Consider the following 20,095-nt stretch of genomic DNA (forward strand, 5'->3'; position numbering starts at 1 on the left):
CGGCGTTCGCCAATACCGGTATGAACAAATACAAGGTGATATTGTGGAATAATAAGGTTCCTGTGTGACAGGCTCTTTAGGGGATCTTAGGGGGTAAGAGTTGGGTTATGTCCATTCCGAGCTTTGGTTTCATTGTGTTCCAGGTATTCAGGCTTTTATGTTGGGTAGGTGGGGTATGCCTTTTTGAATAGGTTTGTTTTTAGTGATTTCCGGAAAGTTAGGTGGTCATATATTGTTTTTATGACTTTTGGCAGTGCGTTCCATACTTGTGCGCTTAGATAGGAAAAGCTAGATGTGTAAGTTGATTTGTATTTGAGTCCTTTGCAAGTTGGGTAGTAGAGATTTAAGTATGTTCGTGCTAATCTTGTGTTTCTGGTTGGTAGGTCTATGAGATCTATCATGTATCCCGGGGCTTCACCGTAAATAATTTTATGAACCAGGGTTCATATTTTGAAAGCAATATGTTCTTTGATTGGGAACCAGTGTAGTTTTTCTCGTAGGGGTTTGCCGCTTTCAAACCGCATTTTTCCAAATATAAGCCTGGCTGCTGTGTTTTGAGCGGTCTGAAGTTTCTTTATGATTTGTTCTTTGCAACCCGCATAGATTCCATTGCAGTAGTCTGCATGGCTTAGTACCAGTGATTGTATCAAGTTGCAAAATATTTCCCTTGGGAAGAATGGTTTCACGCGTTTGAGTTTCCACATTGAGTGAAACATTTTCATTATTGTAGATTTCGCTGACAACCACAGAAGCCAGGGTTCAAATCCTGTTGCCACTCCTTGAGATCTTGGGCAAATCACTTAATCCTCCCTTGCCTCAGATACAAACTTAGATTGTAAGACCTCCAGGAACAGGAAAATACACCTACTGTGCCTGAAAGCAACTTGCATTAAGCTAAAACTGAAAAAATTATGAGCTAAATCAAAATTCAGTACTGGGCATATTGTGAAGATTACAAATCTCACTAAAGTCACTGAGGACATATAAAGCAATTCTACAGCACTAACTTCCAGGAGAGTCAAAACAAGGGCCTACGTAGGAAAAGGTAGCACCATGAACATTGTAGTGGACACTAGAAAATCAGTACACTTATTGAAAAACTAAAGAAGCTAGATTAATACAGATTTGACCCTACACAGATATCCAATGCTAACAGAATACTTGGCCTTTTTCACACACAAATCCGGGTAGACCCTCACCAAGTATAGAATAAGCAACCACAAATTGAAAACAGAAATATGTAGACAGAAATTAAAAACTGAACCCCAAAGAAGCCAGACTCTGCATACTGTGCAACACCAGAGAAATAGAACAGTAATGCATGTTCCCCTGTACTTGTCAAAATATAAAGATAGTAGGTGTAAATAAAAAAAAAAATAACATATTCCAATCAGTACATCAAAAAAAATGTTAATGGAAAAATAAGGTAATACCACTAACTTACTCCTCCCCTCCCCCCTCCCCGTTTACTAAGCCACGCTAGCAGCTGTTATGTGCTAATGCCGACACAACCCATTAACTTTGAATGAGCTGTGTTGACATTGCCGGGTTGCAACTGCTAGCACAGCTTAGTACACAGGGGAGTTAATTTTTTTGAATAGCTTTCAGACGCCAAAACCTCCCAACTGAAGGAATGAGGTTTTGGCATCCAAAAACTAGTTAAAACATGTATTTAGTTCAATAAACCTTTATCACCTTGTTTTCAATTTTTTTTTTATTTACTTACCTTTAAAAATGGACTAAAACGGCTACCACATTACTTCTTCCTAAATTAAAAATACAATTCTTTTTCTACTTTTTTGTCTGACCATTTAGTTTTTTCTAATTGTGATGGTCCCAGTCTCTGGGTACTGCATTCTTATTGTCTTTTAACTCTCTTTCCAAGGGTTTCCTGTCCATTTTTCATTTTTTGTCTCTCTTTCTGTCTTCCATTTTCTGCCTGTATCCAGTGAGATTTAATTTATTCTTATTATCCAGTCTTCATTCTTTCTCTTTTTAGTGTGTACCTACAGCTTTCCCTCACTACAGCCCTCCTATTCCCTTCCACTTATTCCCCAGTCTATTACTAGCTCTTTTCTCTCTCCCTCCTGCCATTCAACATTTCCTCTCTCTATCTCTTCCTGTCCCTCACACCAGCATCCAATATCTCCTCTGTCTGTCTCTCCCCCTGCTGTCCAGGGTCTCCTCCCTTCTCCCCCCCCCCCCCCCCCACACACTACCCAGTATCTCGTCTTTGTCTCTCTCGCCCTCCTGCCATCCAGCATCTCATCTCTCTCTGTCCCCTCCCCCCTGCCATCCAGCAGCTCATTTCTTTCTCTCTCCCTGCCATCCAGCATCTCTTCTGTCTCTCCTCCGCACTCCATCCAGCAGTGCCCCTATCGACCCGTCCTATGCAGTACTGCCATGTTTTTCTCTCTACCCCCATCCACCGTTTTTGCCCTTATCTCTCTTTCTCTATCCCCCTTCAATCCAGCATTGCTCCTTTCTCTCCCCTACCACACCCACTGCCTTGCAGCATTTTTGTTTCCTCCCTCCTGCCTCCTCCACTGGGCCCATGACAGTAAATAAGAAAGATGCATGGGACTGCAGCTGTCTGTACACCAGTGCTTCCTCTGTCAGTCTCAGCTCTCTGAAATAAATTTCAGAAGGGGCAGGACTAGTAACCAGCACCAGTGCGCAGAGAGAGACATAGTCCCACACGTTTACGGACCTGGGAAGGCAGCAGGTCCAGCAGGCAAGGAAAGTCGTGGTTGGGGCTGAAGAGGTTTAGCATCCCAAGACTCTTATATGGGGTGCCTATGGTGGAATCTGCTGTAGTTCTAAGAGAAGGAGAATAGAAGCTCTCTGACTCAAATACTCCAATAATACTCTTTTATTGTTTGTTCTTCTGATTCTGAGTAAGAAGAATTATTTTTAAATATTTTCCCTGTCTGCCTGTATAGAATTCAATACATCAGTACCCTGTGTGAGGTCAGCAGCAGGTCTGGGTCTTAGTGATCTACACCAATCCAGCAATAACATGTCAGCTACAACACCCAATTCAGGAAAGCATGGGAAAAGCAGGGGCCGATGGGTGGTATTGTAGGACAGGGTGAAGAGTTGAGTTTTTGAGAAGAAAAGAAGCACTTTTGAAGAGTGGAGACAAACTAGAGAGAAAGAGAGAAGGTAGAGGAAAATCAGTGGGCATGAGAAAAAGAAATGAAAATAGGGAAAAAATTCAGACATACAAGGTGGAGACATGTTTTGTTTTAATGAAACAATTTTATTTTGTTTCCATATTTTTATTAAGGTTTTTCAAAACATAAAACACAAAAGCAAACAAAAACAACAATCCATGGCAAATAAACGGAAATAAAAATCAGAACAACACTATCACCATTCCATGACAATACCTTTAGACAGATAACCTGGACACATGAAGTCAAGTAGTGCTATGGGGTTCCTGACAAAAGAGGTCTAATCGAGCCCAAGTCCTCAAGAAACAATTTTAAAATGATAAATTTTCAATGACTGCATATGCAAATAACTCTTTTATGTTAAAACTTCTTTCAGAATTTTCTACCACTTTCTACAGATTCTACCCCTGAGCTTATGCAGAAGCCTTGCCAGTGGGTTATTGTTTTCACAGGAAATTTGTGAAACACAAATGTGTAGATTTTACACAAATTTTTGAGAATTATCTGCAAATTCCATTGTGAAATACAAAACAACACAATACAAATAGTAGTTATCGTCCACAATTGTAGGATTAGTTCAGTGTAGATCACAAAGGGGTCCTTTTACTATGCTGCAGTAAAAAGTGACCTTAGTGTGCCTTTACACAGGTCTTTCCCACACACTAAAGCCATTTTTACTGTAGCTATAAAAATGCCACACAGCCATTTTTAAAAATTACGCATGAGCACTTACCATCACCCATTTTGTAGGCGTTAAGGGCTCACACAGTATTCCTGTACTAACCAGTTAAAATATGATGTCAGAGATGCACTAACTGATTAGCACAGGAATGCCTGCACTCAACCCCTGACACACCCCCTCAAAAATTAGAAAAAAATATTTGCATGTGCTTAGCACACACAGCTTTCAGGGTTACTGCAGGACACGTAAGGATGTCACATGGTACTCCAGTTTTTGCTGTATTAGGTGCATATTAGCACCTAACCCATCTTCAAAGGAGTAGCCTAATGGCTAGTACAGTGGGCTGAGAACCTGTGGAACTAAGTTCAATTCTCACTGCAGCTACTTGTTATTCTAGGCAAGTCATTTAGGGGATCTCTTACAAAGTGGCGGCAAGCTCGACAGGCTTACTGCACGCTAAAACGGAACTACCACTGGCCCAACGTAGCCACAGGTGGTAGTTCGAGCTGGAGCGCGCGCCATTTCCGGTGCTCAGAAAAAAGTTTTCCCCTAGCGCGGCGCTAACCTGACGGTAATTGGGCATTGCCACGTGCTGCTTGGTTACCGCAGGGTTAACGTGGGAGTCTTTACTGCCACTTCTGTGGGTGGCGATAAGTGCACCCTGCCACATGGCCACACAGTAAGAATTATCTTACCGCATGGCCATTTTTGGGGGGCATTTTACTGGCTCCATTAAAAAGGGCCCTTGCGCTGGGAAATACAGCCCTGCTGCTACTGTTGAACCCTTTTCCCCACAGCTTAGTAAGAGGACCTCTATACTCTCCATTGCTCCACGTTCAAAAGCTTAAATTGTGAGCCCAGTAGGGACAGAAAAAATACCTATGTAGAATATGTAAATCGCTTTGTAATTTTGAACCACAGAAAGGCGGTATATCAAGTCTATGACCCCTAGTAAAAGGACCCCCAAAAAAGTGGCTAATTATCTCTAGGATGCCACAAAAGAATTCTGATTAAATAAGATTATATTTAGTAACTTTTGAAATGAAAACTTTTTCAATTTTCTAAAAAAACATCATATAATCAGTTAAAATCCTTTGATCAGAAGGAAGACATTCCAGTTAGCTGCTTGGTAAGAAAAGGGTAATATAAACATCTGTTTGTATCTTAAACCCTTAACAGTTGGAAAATGTTGTTTCCTACAAAATACCACCTCTTGGTGTGCGTTTCAGCAAAATTCTATGTTTTTCAAAAGTCCGGTCATGCTGAAGCCCACCTAGTTTGAGTTTGAATTAACTAAGCTTACACATCTCAACTTATCTTCCCTGTAATGCAGGGTCATGGAGGGTAATATTGTAAAGCCATATTTGAATCTAAAGCATACTTATAAAATTAGATCACGCTTAAAAGTATGTATGGTGCAAGCCAGCATGCTGAGTGGCAGGATTTGGGTGGAGAGCAAATTGGTTGCAGAGCCTTTGTAAAATACTACTTCATATAAGGACATGGAGAAGTGTATGTCCAATGGGAGCAACAATTTAAAAAAAAAATACATGTGGGAAAAAGAGCATCCTGCTGTCCCCACATTTCCATGTCTGCAGCTTTTTAAAACACCAAGTCCCAACAGCATCAATCCTCCTTCATCCCTGCACCCCCAACACCTTCAGTATCACCCCTACAGTCCCCTATACTTTTAGTTCCATCCCCAGAGCCTATCTGACAAAGGCTACCCCATCCCCATTCTTCCCTGGATCCTACCGAGGGTGTTTCTGGTGTCTAGTGGGGCAGAAAAAATCCCCAGTTGCTCCTGCCCCTTCTGGCACCAAGTTCAAAATGGGACCATTGAATTCTTGCAGTAGTACTACGAGTCTACCACTAGATTTCAACCAGTGCCATTAAGACCTGGGAATGGGTCAGGGGTTGGGGGTTGTCAGAGGGGAGGAGGTCAGCCTTTGTTTTCTATTTCTGTTGATGGCTCTCTCATTCTCCCTGTCTCTTCAGCTCGTAACCTTGGGGTCATCTTTGACTCCTCTCTCTCCTTCTCTACTCATATCCAGCAGATCGCCAAGACCTGTCGTTTCTTTCTTTACAACATCCGTAAAATCCACCCCTTTCTTTCTGAACACTGTACCAAAACCCTCATCCACACCCTTGTTATCTCTCGTTTAGACTACTGCAATCTGCTTCTTGCTGGCCTCCCACTTAGTCACCTCTCCCCTCTCCAGTCGGTTCAAAACTCTGCTGCCCGTCTCGTCTTCCGCCAGGGTCGCTTTACTCATACTACCCCTCTCCTCAAGTCGCTTCACTGGCTCCCTATCCGTTTTTGAATCCTGTTTAAACTTCTTCTAACCTATAAATGTATTCACTCTGCTGCTCCCCAGTATCTCTCCACACTCATCCTTCCCTACTCCCCTTCTCGTGCACTCCGATCCATGGATAAATCCTTCTTATCTGTTCCCTTCTCCACTACTGCCAACTCCAGACTTCGCTCCTTCTGTCTCGCTGCACCCTACTCCTGGAATAAACTTCCTGAGCCCCTACGTCTTGCCCCATCCTTGACTATCTTTAAATCTAGATTGACAGCCCACCTCTTCAACATTGCTTTTGACTTGTAACCACTTGTACCTCTCGCTTCTACCTACCCTCCTCTCCTCTTTCCTGTACACATTAATTGATTTGCTTACTTTATTATTTTTGTCTATTAGATTGTAAGCTCTTTGAGCAGGGACTCTCTTTCTTCTATGTTTGTGCAGCGCTGCATACGCTTTGTAGTGCTATATAAATGCTAAATAGTAGTAGTAGTGATACTGAAGGTGTCGGGATTGCAGGAGGGTTACTGATGATTTTGAGGGGGACGATTGGCTTGTGTACACCTACCCCTTCAAGCTGGTACTTATTCATATCTCAGGACAGTGGAAAAATTGATGTAGCATTTTTAGGCCACATGCAGGGAGTGCTGGACACACTAGATAAACTTTCAGTCTTAAAGCCCCCTCAGTTAAGTTCCAGATCCCCTAACCCATCTACTCCCCCTTCCCTCCCAAGGTTTTAAAATTCAACAATTATGATAATCCCACCACAATCATACAAAAGCACACAACCGGACATCATAATAAGGGCTGTTTCTAAAAGTCATTTACCCAGGTAAACAAGTATTTGAAAGTTGCCTTCCTTTCCTACAGGTAAAAGTAATGCAGACAGTTCTTTGAGTTTGTGTGGCTGTCAATTCCCGTTGGTTTGTTTTGAATGTAGCTGCTCTTTGCTGCCCCCCCCCTCCCCGAAGCTGCCGCCCTAAGCAACCTAGTCTTGCCTAATGATTAGGCTAACAGTGCCTACATGTGTATTCCCCTTATGAAATGGGAAATACACATCTTTATCTTTGGCCTGCCCAAACTATACCGTACCCACACTCATATTCCGCTCTTGACATCTGCACATAGTATAGATCTCCAAGTGTAAACAGTAACTTTCTAAAATCACTCTTTGTTTGTGTAGCTGATCTACATGTTTAAATGCTTCCAACTTAACCCCTATAGGCTCCTATCTATATTTTCTAAATACGCTAAAAACAGATTCCTTCCTGCCCTATTAACCTAGGGGACCTGTTACAAAATTATCCCCCTAAAGCATAAACGGGATGATTTATAAAGCATTTTCTGTGTGTAAGGCAGGTTTTACATGCAGGATATGGCTGATATAAAATTGCCTGAGGATATGCACATGGGCATTGTTTGGGAAGAGTTGGGGCAGAGTTACAATGTGCGTACATGTTTTATAAACTACACATGCACACACTTACACACACACATTTCCATTTTCTTTGGAGCAGGTATGAATCTGTACATTATTAGAGTTGATTCTGAGGAACCTATGTTGTTGTCACAGATTCAGAACAGTGAGCCCTTTGGCCATAGTTGGAGCTGCGGAAGACAAGTCCCCTTGGCTGGCATAAGGCAAGGTGAACCTAGGCAGGCACCAAGGCAAGACTAGACAGGAACAGATTAGACAAGGCTAGAACTAGACAAAACTAGGCAAGGCTAAACTAAGCAAGACACAGCTGGACAAGGCAAAACAGACAAGACAGGAACCGGGTCCAGATGAGGCAAGGAAAAGCAAGGCAACAGAGCTAGAACTGGAACCCAGACAGGACAAGGCAAGATAAGGAACTAGGCTAAAACTGGGTCCAGACAGGCAAGATGAGGGCAAGTCAAGAACTGGATCCGGATGGGACTGGACACAACAACAAGCAAAACAGACAAGACTAGGACTGGATGCTAAAGGCAAAGCAAGGCATGAAGGAAAGCAAGGTCTAGGCAATACATGGCTAGTCAGGACAAGAATAAGAGTCCAAGGCGAGGCAAAGTCTGAAGGCAGGGCTGGAGGTTGGCAGGAACACGGAGACAAGGCAGAGCTGGGTCCAAGGCTAGACAAGACAGGGTTCCAAGGCTGGTAGGGTCCAAGGTAAGGCAGGAACTGGAATCGGCACTAGCACATGCAAGGCAAGAGGATCTTGAAGCAAAGCCCCAAAAAGAGCCATTGCAAAGGCACCTGAAGGATGAAGAAGGCTTCCATAAATCCCTCACAAGCCGGAAGTATAGACTGAGGCAGGGATCCCGGGATGGGTCCACAAAAGCACATCTAGTGAGCACACTCGCGCATGGGGAACCCAGGGTCAGCCAGCACACTGCTGGAAATAGAGCAGCAAGCCGAGGGACCACCGAAGAAGCCCAGGAAGACACCACTGCAAGGGAGGGTGAATTGGACGTAGGGTGCACATCCCGAGGCTATGACAGTTGTGTTTATTTATTTATTGGATTTATTTACCGCCTTTATGAAGGAATTTGTAAAACAGGTTCTTTTTTGAACATTTCACATAAGCACCATGTTCTGTCATTACCCCCAAAGCGCATATTAAAACTGAACAGTCAGATGTGAAGCTTCGTGGTTGAGTCTGTTCTTGTTACCTTCTGGAGATTTTATATTTCCTCATACTTTATTTTATATAAGCAGTCTTCCTCTTTAAACTACAGACACTCAACTCTAACCGGATGAGCAAGTTTTTAATTTCACATAAAACAAGTTAAAGGAACACTGTGATAACAGTAAGGGGAGTATGCAGTGTGTGGCAGGCTTGCTGGCAGATTTGCATGTATTTCATGAAACAATAACACATTGTACAATAGTTTCTGTTTAAGTAAAGAAAAGAAAATTGATATATCAAAGGTAGTTAGATGCAATTCACCTATGTACTTCAGCTGCAGTGCTAAGTCATAAGATTGCATTAAATGCCAGTGATCTTACAATATAATTTTTTTAATCAAATAGTTTACTGAAATATTTACATGTCTTATCTTTTATTGTAATGATGATAATGATGATTTTTGAGGAGGAGGAGAAGGTGTCAGGGTACAAAAACACAAAGTTCAGTTGAGATGTTTCTGTAGGAATTATCTCACTGGGTAATAACACATGAAGAACCCAGTCTGATTACACTGAATAATGTAAAATTTCTACAAAAAAAAAATGCAACATTCTGTCACATGACCAGCAGGAAACCTCTGCTAGTGACTTCCAAAACTTAGTCGCTCATTATCCATTATCACTACCAGCTCTAGGTTTCAAAATGACAGATATGACCCCTAGCAGTAGTCTTGTGATACTACTGCAAGGGACCATATCCACTGTTTTGAAACCCAGAGCCAAATGGGACAGGAGTGAAGCTGGACCACTCCCATCCCTTCCACTACACTATCAGGGCTACCGCTTAGTAAGTTCCAAGGCTGGGGGAAGGTTTAAGTTAACTACATTGTGGAGGGGCTTGACATTGGGCTGAGGAGCTTGGGAGGGTCTGTGGTTGGGTGCAGGGCCGCCGAGAGGGGGGGCAGGGGGGACAAAATTCCCCGGGCTTCCAAGGGGGGCCCGGCACCGCAGTCCCCTCCACCCAGTGGTGTGCTGGAGCTGGCTCGCACCGGCTCGCAAGATCCGGTTGTTCTTGAGGGCGAGTTGGCTCTCCTCCCTCCCTCCCTCCCTCCCCCGAGCTAGCCTACAGGGTCCCTCTGGGTACCTGAAGAAGGTATTCTTCGGGGTAGGCAGGAAAGATGCCCAGTCTTGCCTGCCCGCTGCCGGATCGCTCTTTAAAAATGGCCACCGAGACTTCTGCTGAAGTCTTGGAAGCCGCCCTTGTAAGTCTCGGTAGCCATTTTGAAGAGCGATGCAGTAGCGCCGCGGGAGAGTCAGCGCCGTCAGCAGGCAGGAAAAACTGGGGATCTTTCCTGCCTGCCCCCGAAGAATCCACTGGACAACCTGGGTGGATTGAGCGAAGAGAATCACTGGGCATGGGTGGCTGGAGGGGGGCAGGGGAGAGAGGAGAATCGCTGGGCATGGGTGGCTGGAGGGGGGCAGGGGAGCGAGGAGAATGACTAGGTATGGGTGGCTGGAGGGGGGGCAGGGGAGTGAGGAGAATCACTGGGCATGGGTGGCTGGAGGGGGGGCAGGGGAGAGAGGAGAATCGCTGGGCATGGGTGGCTGGAGGGGGAGCAGGGGGAGAGAAGAGAATCACCGGACATGAGTGGATGGAGGGGAGGGCAGGGGGAGAGGAGGGTTGCTGGACATGGGTGGATGGAGGGGAGAGAAAGGTTGCTGGACATGGATGGATGGAGGGGAGGGCAGGGGGAGAGGAGGGTTGCTGGACATGGGTGGATGGAGGGGAGGGAAGAGTGAGGAAGGAGATAAGATGAGGGAAAAGGAAGAGAGGAGAAAAACTGCACATGGATGAAGAAAATAGGCAGAGGCTGGATCCACTGGACAGTCAAGTCTGCGGAGGATCCAGCTTTTAGTTACGGATGTAGGGCAAGAAATGAAGAAGAAAGGCGGAAAGTACAGAAATAAATGGAAAGGAAGCCCTGGAAACGGAGTTAAGAGGACAGATAGCAGTAGAATCGGATACTGGGCCAGCATGATCAGAAAAACAAAGTCACCAGACAACAAAGGTAGAAAAAAAATCATTTTATTTTCATTATAGTGTTTGGAATATGTCCATTTTGAGAATCAGGTGCTCAACATTAAAAGTTTATATTTATTTATTTATTTATTTATTTACTTATTTATTTATGGCATTTTATCCCACATTAAACATAAATTAGATTGGAATTTGGGATCATTTAATTTTTCTTTCCTGGAGTAATGCATTGCCCCCCCCCCCCCAAGGCTCTCTCCCCGGCTATAGCCAGCTCTGTAATTTGGGGGGGGGGGCGCAGAGGTGGACCAGGGAGAGAGCCTGTTGTTAAACATTTACCAGCACACCACTGCGTCCACCCGCCCCCCCCCCCCCTCCCCCCGTCCACCACCGGATAAGCGATTCTTATACACTGCCTGCGTCTGTCCTGGTGCCGTTTCTCTGCCTCGTTCCTCCACCTTCTGATTCAGCTTCCTGTTTCAGCCTGGGAGGAACGCGGTGACAGAGAAACAGTGCTGCCCTGTTTGTGCCTCCTAACGCTGGCCCTGTCCCCACCGCACATAATCTCCAGCCCTGCCCCTGGGTCAACCAGCCCCGCCCCACAGCGCACCCCACCACATAGTCATCTTTGACCTCTCCTCCCCCCCCAAGAAAGCCAGATTCTATAAGCATTGAAAATACTAGTAGAAGTAACATAAGTGCATTTTCTTCCATACACTGCTAAATACAAACTTTTTAAAGATATACATTTTCAAAAAGCAACATCCATAAGCAGCATGTCCCCCTTTCCTTTCCCTCCCATCCATGAGTAGCATGTCTCCCTCTCCTCTCCATCCCCTTCTATCCCATATGCTATATTTCCCTCTTTTCCATTCCCTTCTCCTCCATGTACATCCCCCCTTACCAATCTTTTTTTAAGGCCCCCCTCCCTCGCTACACCCACACTCCATCCACCCTTTTTACAGCCCCCTACCACCCAGTGGCAAGAGTCAGGAAAAAGTGGGGATCTTTCCTGCACCAAAGAGGCCACTACACCACCAGGGTGCATTGAGGTACATTCGGGGAGGACGCCCTGAGGTTCGAGGGAGGGGAAGGGAAGGCTTGCCTATACTTCCCTGGGAACCTCGTAGGACCTGAGTCTATCCCCACAGGATCTGCATGGACCTGGAGGGTATAACCACAGGATTCTTACTAACCCTGTTCCTGTGCAGCTGTCTAGTTTAAAGGTCCCAGAATTGTGCTGGCTGGTTACTAAGAGGCATATTTTCAAAGCACTTAGCCTTCCAAAGTTCCATAGGTTTCTATGGAACTTTGGAAGGCTAAGTGCTTTGAAAATATGCCTCTTAAGTGGCAAGAATGTTGCAGAAACTTGCATTTAATGAAAATAGCACAGTCAATCTAAGTTAAAACATGGTAATTTAAAGATAAACCCAATGTACCTCTGCAGTCAACTTTAGAGGTTCTTTTACTACAGTGCGTTAGCGTTTTTAGCTCACGCTAAAAATCAGCTGGGGCAAAATGCTGAGACGCCCATTATGTTCCTATGGGCATCTCAGCATTTAGCTCCAGCAGATTTTTAGCGCGAGCTAAAGAGCTAGCGCATCTTAGCAAAGAGTCCCTGTTAATAGTGTGTAGATCAAAAATTACATTTTAAAATATGTATTTTAATGTATTTTAAAAATGTGGTATGAAACACTGTTTTGGCTGTTCTGATGCTGACAGAATGCTGGGACAAAGGAACGGTTGGTCAGTTGGGACCAGAACAGAGAAGTGAAAGGTTGTGTACTGAGAGTGAAGTACCTTTGAAAAAAAATTTTTTTTTAGTAACAAATTTGACTCTAAGAAGGGTTAGAAGTTTGTGTATATTATTTAGTAGTTTACTTAAATAGTTTTAATTATTCTCACGCAACAAATTTCACACATTCAAGTTAGACAAAATTCCATTTGTCTTTAAAATTATTGTTGCTCTTAAAAAGACTTCACTCACACACACTTCTAACCCTTCTTAGAGTCAAATTTGTTACTAAAAAAAATTTTTTTTCAAAGGTACTTCACTCTCAGTACACAACCTTTCACTTCTCTGTTCTGGTCCCAACTGACCAACTGTTCCTCTGTCTCACTATTCTAACTGCCAGCATCAAGGTTCCTCTGCTGACTTGTGCAAGCCATTCAGAAGCTTTCTTACAAACAGCCAAAGCACTGTTTCACTCCACGTTTTTAAAACACATTTTTAAAAAAACCTATTTTAAAAATTCATTTTTGATCTAAACAACATTAACTCAGGTTGGCTACAGGGGAACATTGGGTTTAACTTAGAATTTTTGTATTTAACTCTGTGCTATTTTCATTAAATGCAAGTTTTTGCAACGTTCTTGCCTCTTAGTGACCAGCCAGCACATTTCTGGGACCTTCAAACACCTCCAAAATGGCTTTTAAAAATAATTTTGGACCTTAAAAATGTACACATTTAACTTTTATAAAGGAGCCAGTATTCATGCTGGTCCCCTTTGTTCTAGGGCATCTGTGTGATAAATAGCACCATTTTCAGTCCCCTTTGAGCCTCCTTGCTCCCAGGAATCTTAAGGCTCCAAGCACGGGCTTTTTCTCGCATGTGCAATCGTGATTTAATGTGATCTGCACTTTAAAACTATGCCTGCAATTTCCTGAACCAGTCTGGGTTTTGGCCAGTCTCTCCCAGTACAGTACTTTAAAAATTAAAATTTGTCTGTCCAGGGCTGTTTTTATTGTCCAGGGGTTCCCCGGAGCTTACTGGGCCTCCCCTGCTTCACCTGCGGATGACGTGGCCGCTAATATTGCATCATCACACATGTCCACCGACGTCAGCAGCTCTGCAGGGTCGCAAATACAGCCAAGGCTTTGCCTGCTTTGCTTACCTGGGCTCCCTCACTGCTCTATCTGCCCAGAACGGTCATGATCGTGCCAAACACACAAACACCACGGGGCTCACTCTAAATGGCTCCCAGAGTCTGTCCCAAGCCCCTGGAGCACCTAGGTAATTAAAAAAAAATAACCATAGTGGTTACATTTGGCATTGAGTTTGGGGAGGAAGAGAGACTTGTGTACCTTAGTGATTGATCTTAGTAATAATATTGCAAGACTACCGCTGGGGTTCAACCTGGGCCATTTTGAACTCCAGCACCCATGGATCAGGAGCATCCTGAGATCGCTCCAGCAACCACCACTAGCCACCTGGGAAATCCCTGGTAGGTGCCAGGAGTGGGGAGTTTTGTTGGGGGGGAGGTGCTTACCTATCAGGACATGAGGAGGTTCTGGTCTATTCAGAGCAGCAATTTTTAAAGCTGAAAGAGATTTGCATGTAATGGAAGCAGTGCGTGCAAATCAAGTTCTTACATATTCATTGTGGATATCCTAAAAACCTGACTGGCAAGGGGTACTCAAGAACTGGACTTGGGAAACATTAGTGTATACATTGCCAGTGGTGTGCACTTGGGTGAAACGTGGACAGAGCATACCAACATGTGTGGAAATTATAAAGTTCTATCATTTATATGTGTTTGTGCTAAAATCCAGGCATGGACATTTACACCAACTATAAGGTTGATGTTAAACGATCACATCTTAAATGTAAGCATGTTTTCAGCCACTTATGCTACTATTCTATAAAGAAAAGTAGGCGCCTACTTTTCGTTATAGAGTAAGCTTAAAATAGACACCATAATCAGCACCTTTATTAGGTGCTTTGTTGTAGAATCACCCTCAAAATTCTTATCAGAGCCTTACAAGACAACTTTGAATCTAGAGCCATGAATGGGAAAAAGGTTTCTCCATAAAGATTAGAAGGAAGTATGTTTGAACTCACTTGAAAAGGATTTTAATGTTTGATTAAGCTCATGGAAAGTTTGCTGACTAATAATTCATCTCTGGTTACTTTGCTGAGCTTTCTAAAGTTGGATGGTTATTACTAGGTGTTGATCGAGTGATTTACTTCAGTTTCTTGGAGGATCATGGAAGGATTAACTTTATGTGGAACATACCGGACTCATACTTCATAGGGTACTTTGCCTTTCTCTGAATCAGCACAACACATTTATTGCAGAAACATCGGCAATTCTGTTTGTTCTCTTCCACCTAGCCAGCTACTTTTTGACATATTTTGTTTATTAAGACTTGGCTCAAGCCTTATTCAGTAGTAACTTGAGGCAAGTCGCATGTGGGTACAGCAGTATTTCCCTGTCTTTGGAGGGTGCACAATCTAAGTTTGTACATGGGGCAATGGAGGGTTAAGTAACTTGCCCAAAGTCACGGGATCTCTACTTTTCACCTGGAAATGTGATTTGTTATGACTGCAAAAATTTCTCCTCTAGACAGCTACAGGAAATTGTGCAGAGTGAGGGGTATGCTTCCAGTGTAATCGCTGTCCTGAGACATTACAGGCAGTAAACGGGGCATCCATTTACTCTCGCAGGACAAGAAAAGAGGAAAACAATTATCCTTGTGTTTTCTTCCTAATATGAACCCTGGAAATCTTTGTTGCAGCTATTTATTCATAGTCACTTAAAGGTCAACAACAGCTGTGAAAGATGAAAGAAGGATATTTTAGAAAATGTCTTTATTGGCTAAGGCTCATTCTTTCCCCAGTATGTACAATATTTCAATCCCAAGTCAAGATTTTATATTTCTGAAGTTTCAGTAAGGTTGTTTTATCTAAATATAGACACAAAAATTAACATACGCATGTCTGTGTAAATATGTGTACTTAAGGCTGACCCCACACAGAGCTGCTTTGGAGCCAGCAGAGGTCACTGCTACAATTGCCTTCCCTTCTACTTAGAGCCTGAACATAGCAACACCATGATGTGCAAGTGAGTGTATATGTGTGCATGTATGTATACCCCACCCCCATAAACACACATATTTTTCCAAATCTGATTACTGGTCTTCACCTCAACCAATGATTGTATGCTATCTGCACACTTATTGCACGCAATCTCTCTCAAGCCTGCTTCTGACTTATGATTAAGTAGTTTTAAAGGAATTCATGAGATTTGGGGTTAGCCTTCAGAGATACCTCCTCTCCATCCCCTGGTACATGGTCCATATGAAGAGAGAGAAACAGGAGATAATAGAAAATAAAAAGGCAGGGCATGTCTTGGTCTGGTGAAAAACAAAAAACAGTGCATATGTGATAATGATCTCTCTTTCCTTGTAGATTGTGGGTTGAATGTACATAAGCAATGTTCCAAATATGTGCCGAATGACTGTCAACCAGACCTCAAGCGGATTAAGAAAGTATACAGCTGTGATCTGACCACACTTGTGAAGGCTCACAATACACAAAGGCCTATGGTTGTGGATATCTGCATTCGAGAGATTGAAGGAAGAGGTACTACAAATGTTTGCTTTACTTATTAAAACTTGATATACTGTTTTTCATTTGAAATATATCACAGCTGTTACAAAAAAAGCTTCAAATATACATCCATTACATAATGATGCCTCTACCTCATCCAATTTTTTTTTTTGTTACATTTGTACCCCGCGCTTTCCCACTCATGGCAGGCTCAATGCGGCAATGCGGGTTTTACAATAAAACCCATCAATTCAATATATCAAACAGTCTTCAACTTCCAGTTATAATCACCCTGCTACATTCCCCACCATCAACATCCTTCTCTTCATTCCTCCTCCTTCTAACTTAGCAATTTCTGTCCCCTGATCTGACCCCATACAAGGATGCGAAATGCATCACAAATGCAGGATATTAACCTGTTTCTCATATTTAACATAGCAAGATTCATCTCTTAAAGGGAGAGAATTCCACAAATTGAAAGCTGTCCATTTTGTTATTTCCAGCTGTAGTGCCAGATAGTAGTGGAACCACAAGAAGCATTTGATTCCTAGAGTACAAAGCTTGGCTATGTTCAAATTCTTCGACAGAGCAGCCAAGTAAGATGGATACTTCAAATACAGGCATTTAAACACTAGTATTAACAACTTAAAGCAAGCTGTGCTTTCTAAAAGCAGCCTAAATAATTGACACAAAATAGAGGTGACAGGCCTAAATTTCTTAGCACCCACAATCAAACTCACAGCTGGATCAGTTGAAGCCTCTGTAAATGGACCAGTGGCAATCCACAGTACAGAAAGGTGTGCTATGCTGATTCAGACTAAGGTCCATCAAGCACAGCAAGCTAAATCCATTTCTCATAGCTCATTTTTAGGGATGAGCAGTGGCTCTCTGAAGTCTACCTGGCTAATAATTTTTATTGAACTTTTCCTTCAGGAACTTGTTCAAACCTGCTTTGTGCACATCTTCCAGCAGCAAATTTCACAGCTTAATGAGGTGCCGCATGAAAAACATTACTTTCTACAATTTGTTTTCAGTCTGCTGATCATTTTGTTTATGGAGTGCTAGATTTCAGCAAAGCCTTTGATACTGTTCCTCTTAGAAAATTTATAAATAAACTGAGTGGCTTGAGGATAGGACCCAAGATGGTTAACTGGATTTGATAAGCAACAGAGAGTAGTGATAAATGGAATTTGCTCCAAAGAAAGGTGAATAGTGGAGTACCTCGGGGATCTTTTCTGGGGCCAAATCTGTTCAATATATTTGTGAGACATGTTGCTGAGTGGTTATAAGGAAAATAATTAGTTTTCATAGACAGCACAAAGATTGGCAACACAGTGAGGGGAATAATCGAACGGCGCCGGCCATCTTCGGGGCCAACCCCACAAAGGGGCGGTACCAACCGTATTATCGAAAAAGATGGCTGGCCATCTTTTCTTTCGATAATACAGTTGGGGCCGGCTAAATCTCAACATTTAGGTCAAATGTTGAGATCGCCGGGTTTACAGATGGCCGGCTTAAAAAAAAGTGGAAAAAAAATCAAAGTGCTCCTCAGGGACAGCTTTTTCAGTAGTACCAGTGGGATTTGAACCAGCCACCTCTGGATTACAAGACCAGTGCTCTAACCACTTGGCCACAGCTCCACTTACTTGGATGTCCCTCCCTTTTGATTATGTCCCTTCAGGTCTCTCTCAGCCAATCACAGACAGGGTCTCTCAGCCAATCACAGCGCATTTAGCTGTCTGTGAGTGTCTGAGAGAGACCCCTGTCTGTGATTGGCTGAGAGAGACCTGAAGGGGCATAATCAAAAGGGAGGGACATCCAAGTAAGTGAAGCTGTGACCAAGTGGTTAGAGCACCGGTCTTGTAATCCAGAGGTGGCTGGTTCAAATCCCACTGGTACTACTGAAAAAGCTGAGCAAAAATAGTTTTGATTTAGGACATCCCTGACGAGCACTTCGATTTTTTTTTTGGGTGGGAGGGGATTGGTGACCATGGGGCGAGTAAGGGGAGGTCATCCCCGATTCCCTCCGGGGGTCAGTTGGGGCTCCTTTTTGAAGCTTGGTCGTGAAAAAAGAGGGACCAAGTAAATCTGGTGAAGTGCTCGTCAAGCCTGGCTTTTTCCATTATCGAGCGAAGCCGGCCATCTCGTGAGCACGCCCCCGTCCCGCCTTCACTACCCTACCAACACGCCCCCTTGAAATTTCACTGGCTCTGCGATGGAAAGCAGTTGAAGCCGGCCAAAATCGGCTTTCGATTATACCGATTTGGCCGGTTTCAGGAGATCGCCGGCGATCTCCCAATTTGTGTCGGAAGATCGCCGGCAATCTCTTTCGAAAATAAGCCTGAGTGGATCTCCCGGGGGGTGTGGAAAGCATGAGAACTGATCTATAAAATTAGAAGCTTGGACTAATGCTTGGCAGTTAAGCTATAATGTGAAGAAATGTGTGGTGATGAATTTGAGGTACAAAAATCTAAATGAGCTCTATATGGCAGGAGGTGAGAGGCTGATATGCACAGACCAGGAGAGAGACATTGGGATGATAATTTCTGAGAAGGTGGTGCAACAATATGACAAGACGGTGGCCAAGGCCAGATGAATACTTGGTTGTGTTGAGAGGGACATAACCAGATGATAAAAGGAAATGATAATGCCCTTGTACAAGTCATTGAGACTGCATTTGGATACTGTGTTCAGTTTTAGAAGCCAAATCTTTCCAATGATGTAAAAAGACTCAGAACTGTTCAGAGGAAAGTGACCAAAATGTTTTGGGGTCTGTGCTGGCAGACATATGAGAAGAAACGTGAGAATATGTATATTCTGCAGGGGAGATATCAGATGCTGTAATTCTTGAGAGGTAGAAAGGAACAAAACATTTTCCAAAAACAGAAAGGCTGTAGAACCAGATAATGAAGTTGGAGGGAAACTTAAAACCAACAGCAGGAAATTCATGGAGAGGGTGGTGGATGCCTGGAATATTCTTCCACAGGAAGTGGTGGGGTCGAAAACAGTGACAGAATTTTAAAAGGCATGGGATAAAAACAGAGGTTTTCACATATGGCATGAAGATGAAATAACAGTATAGAGCATTTCCACACATAATAAAAAGAAGCATAGAAGGTGAGGAGACTGCACTGGCATCAGTTACAACCCTGGGGAGTGGATGGATCATGCTGGTCTTTATCTGACATCAGTTGCTACGTTAAACACAAGGAAGAGTGGTGAGTGGCAAACAAATAATAAGAAAAAATAGATACTACTACTACTACTAATAGCATTTATATAGCGCTACCAGATGCACGCAGCGCTGAACACTTGACATAGAGAGACAGTCCCTGCTCAAAGAGCTTACAATCTAGGTAAAACGGACAGACAAGACATTATCCTGAGACTATTATATTTTTAATAGATAATATTAATTGAGAACAGGGCAGTTCAATTGGAGGGGGGGAGGGAGAGGAGGTGGTAACAATGATAGAAGAATAGGAAGGATGAGACTCTCTGTATGGCATTCCTCACCCCAATTCAGAAGTTCCCAAATGCGCACAGTACTTTACCCTGAACAATCAGCCTTAGAGAATAGGTTTTTGTGTTTTTCTACCCCCTGAATACTATCAGGAAGTACAGCAAAATTATTTATAAGAATAGAAAAACAATGCTCTACTTAAGCTGGTCCAGGTATAGCATAAATATATAATTACATATTATTATATAAATTACAGTGTTAGTCTGTGTCAGGTTCCCAATTCTGTGACTAATACGACTCCAGAAAGCTCATCAGGTATCAACTAATCCAGCCATTTTCAGTTTGTCACATGTAGGTAGTTTCGTCTAGAAGAAGTGGCAGTAAATGTCAACAAAATGCTGGCATTTCCTTCTCTAAATGTACTGAAATAGTCAGCAAATATTTAATAGCTCCTGTTAAAGTAAAATCCTAGCTAGTAACAGTTTTCTGC

General features: G+C 43.1%; 1 protein-coding gene across 1 annotated transcript in view; it reads left to right on the forward strand.

Annotated features, from left to right (window-relative positions):
* The window catches only part of CHN2 (chimerin 2), a 505,884-nt gene that overhangs the window by 429,938 nt on the left and 55,851 nt on the right, over window positions 1-20,095 (forward strand). Inside the window, exon 9 of the mRNA XM_030202483.1 lies at window positions 16,002-16,175. Within this exon, the coding sequence (XP_030058343.1) occupies window positions 16,002-16,175 (174 nt within the window). The remainder of the gene's footprint in view (window positions 1-16,001; window positions 16,176-20,095) is intronic.

This window comes from Microcaecilia unicolor, chromosome 1, assembly GCF_901765095.1.
Source record: "Microcaecilia unicolor chromosome 1, aMicUni1.1, whole genome shotgun sequence".
Lineage (NCBI taxonomy): Eukaryota > Metazoa > Chordata > Amphibia > Gymnophiona > Siphonopidae > Microcaecilia > Microcaecilia unicolor.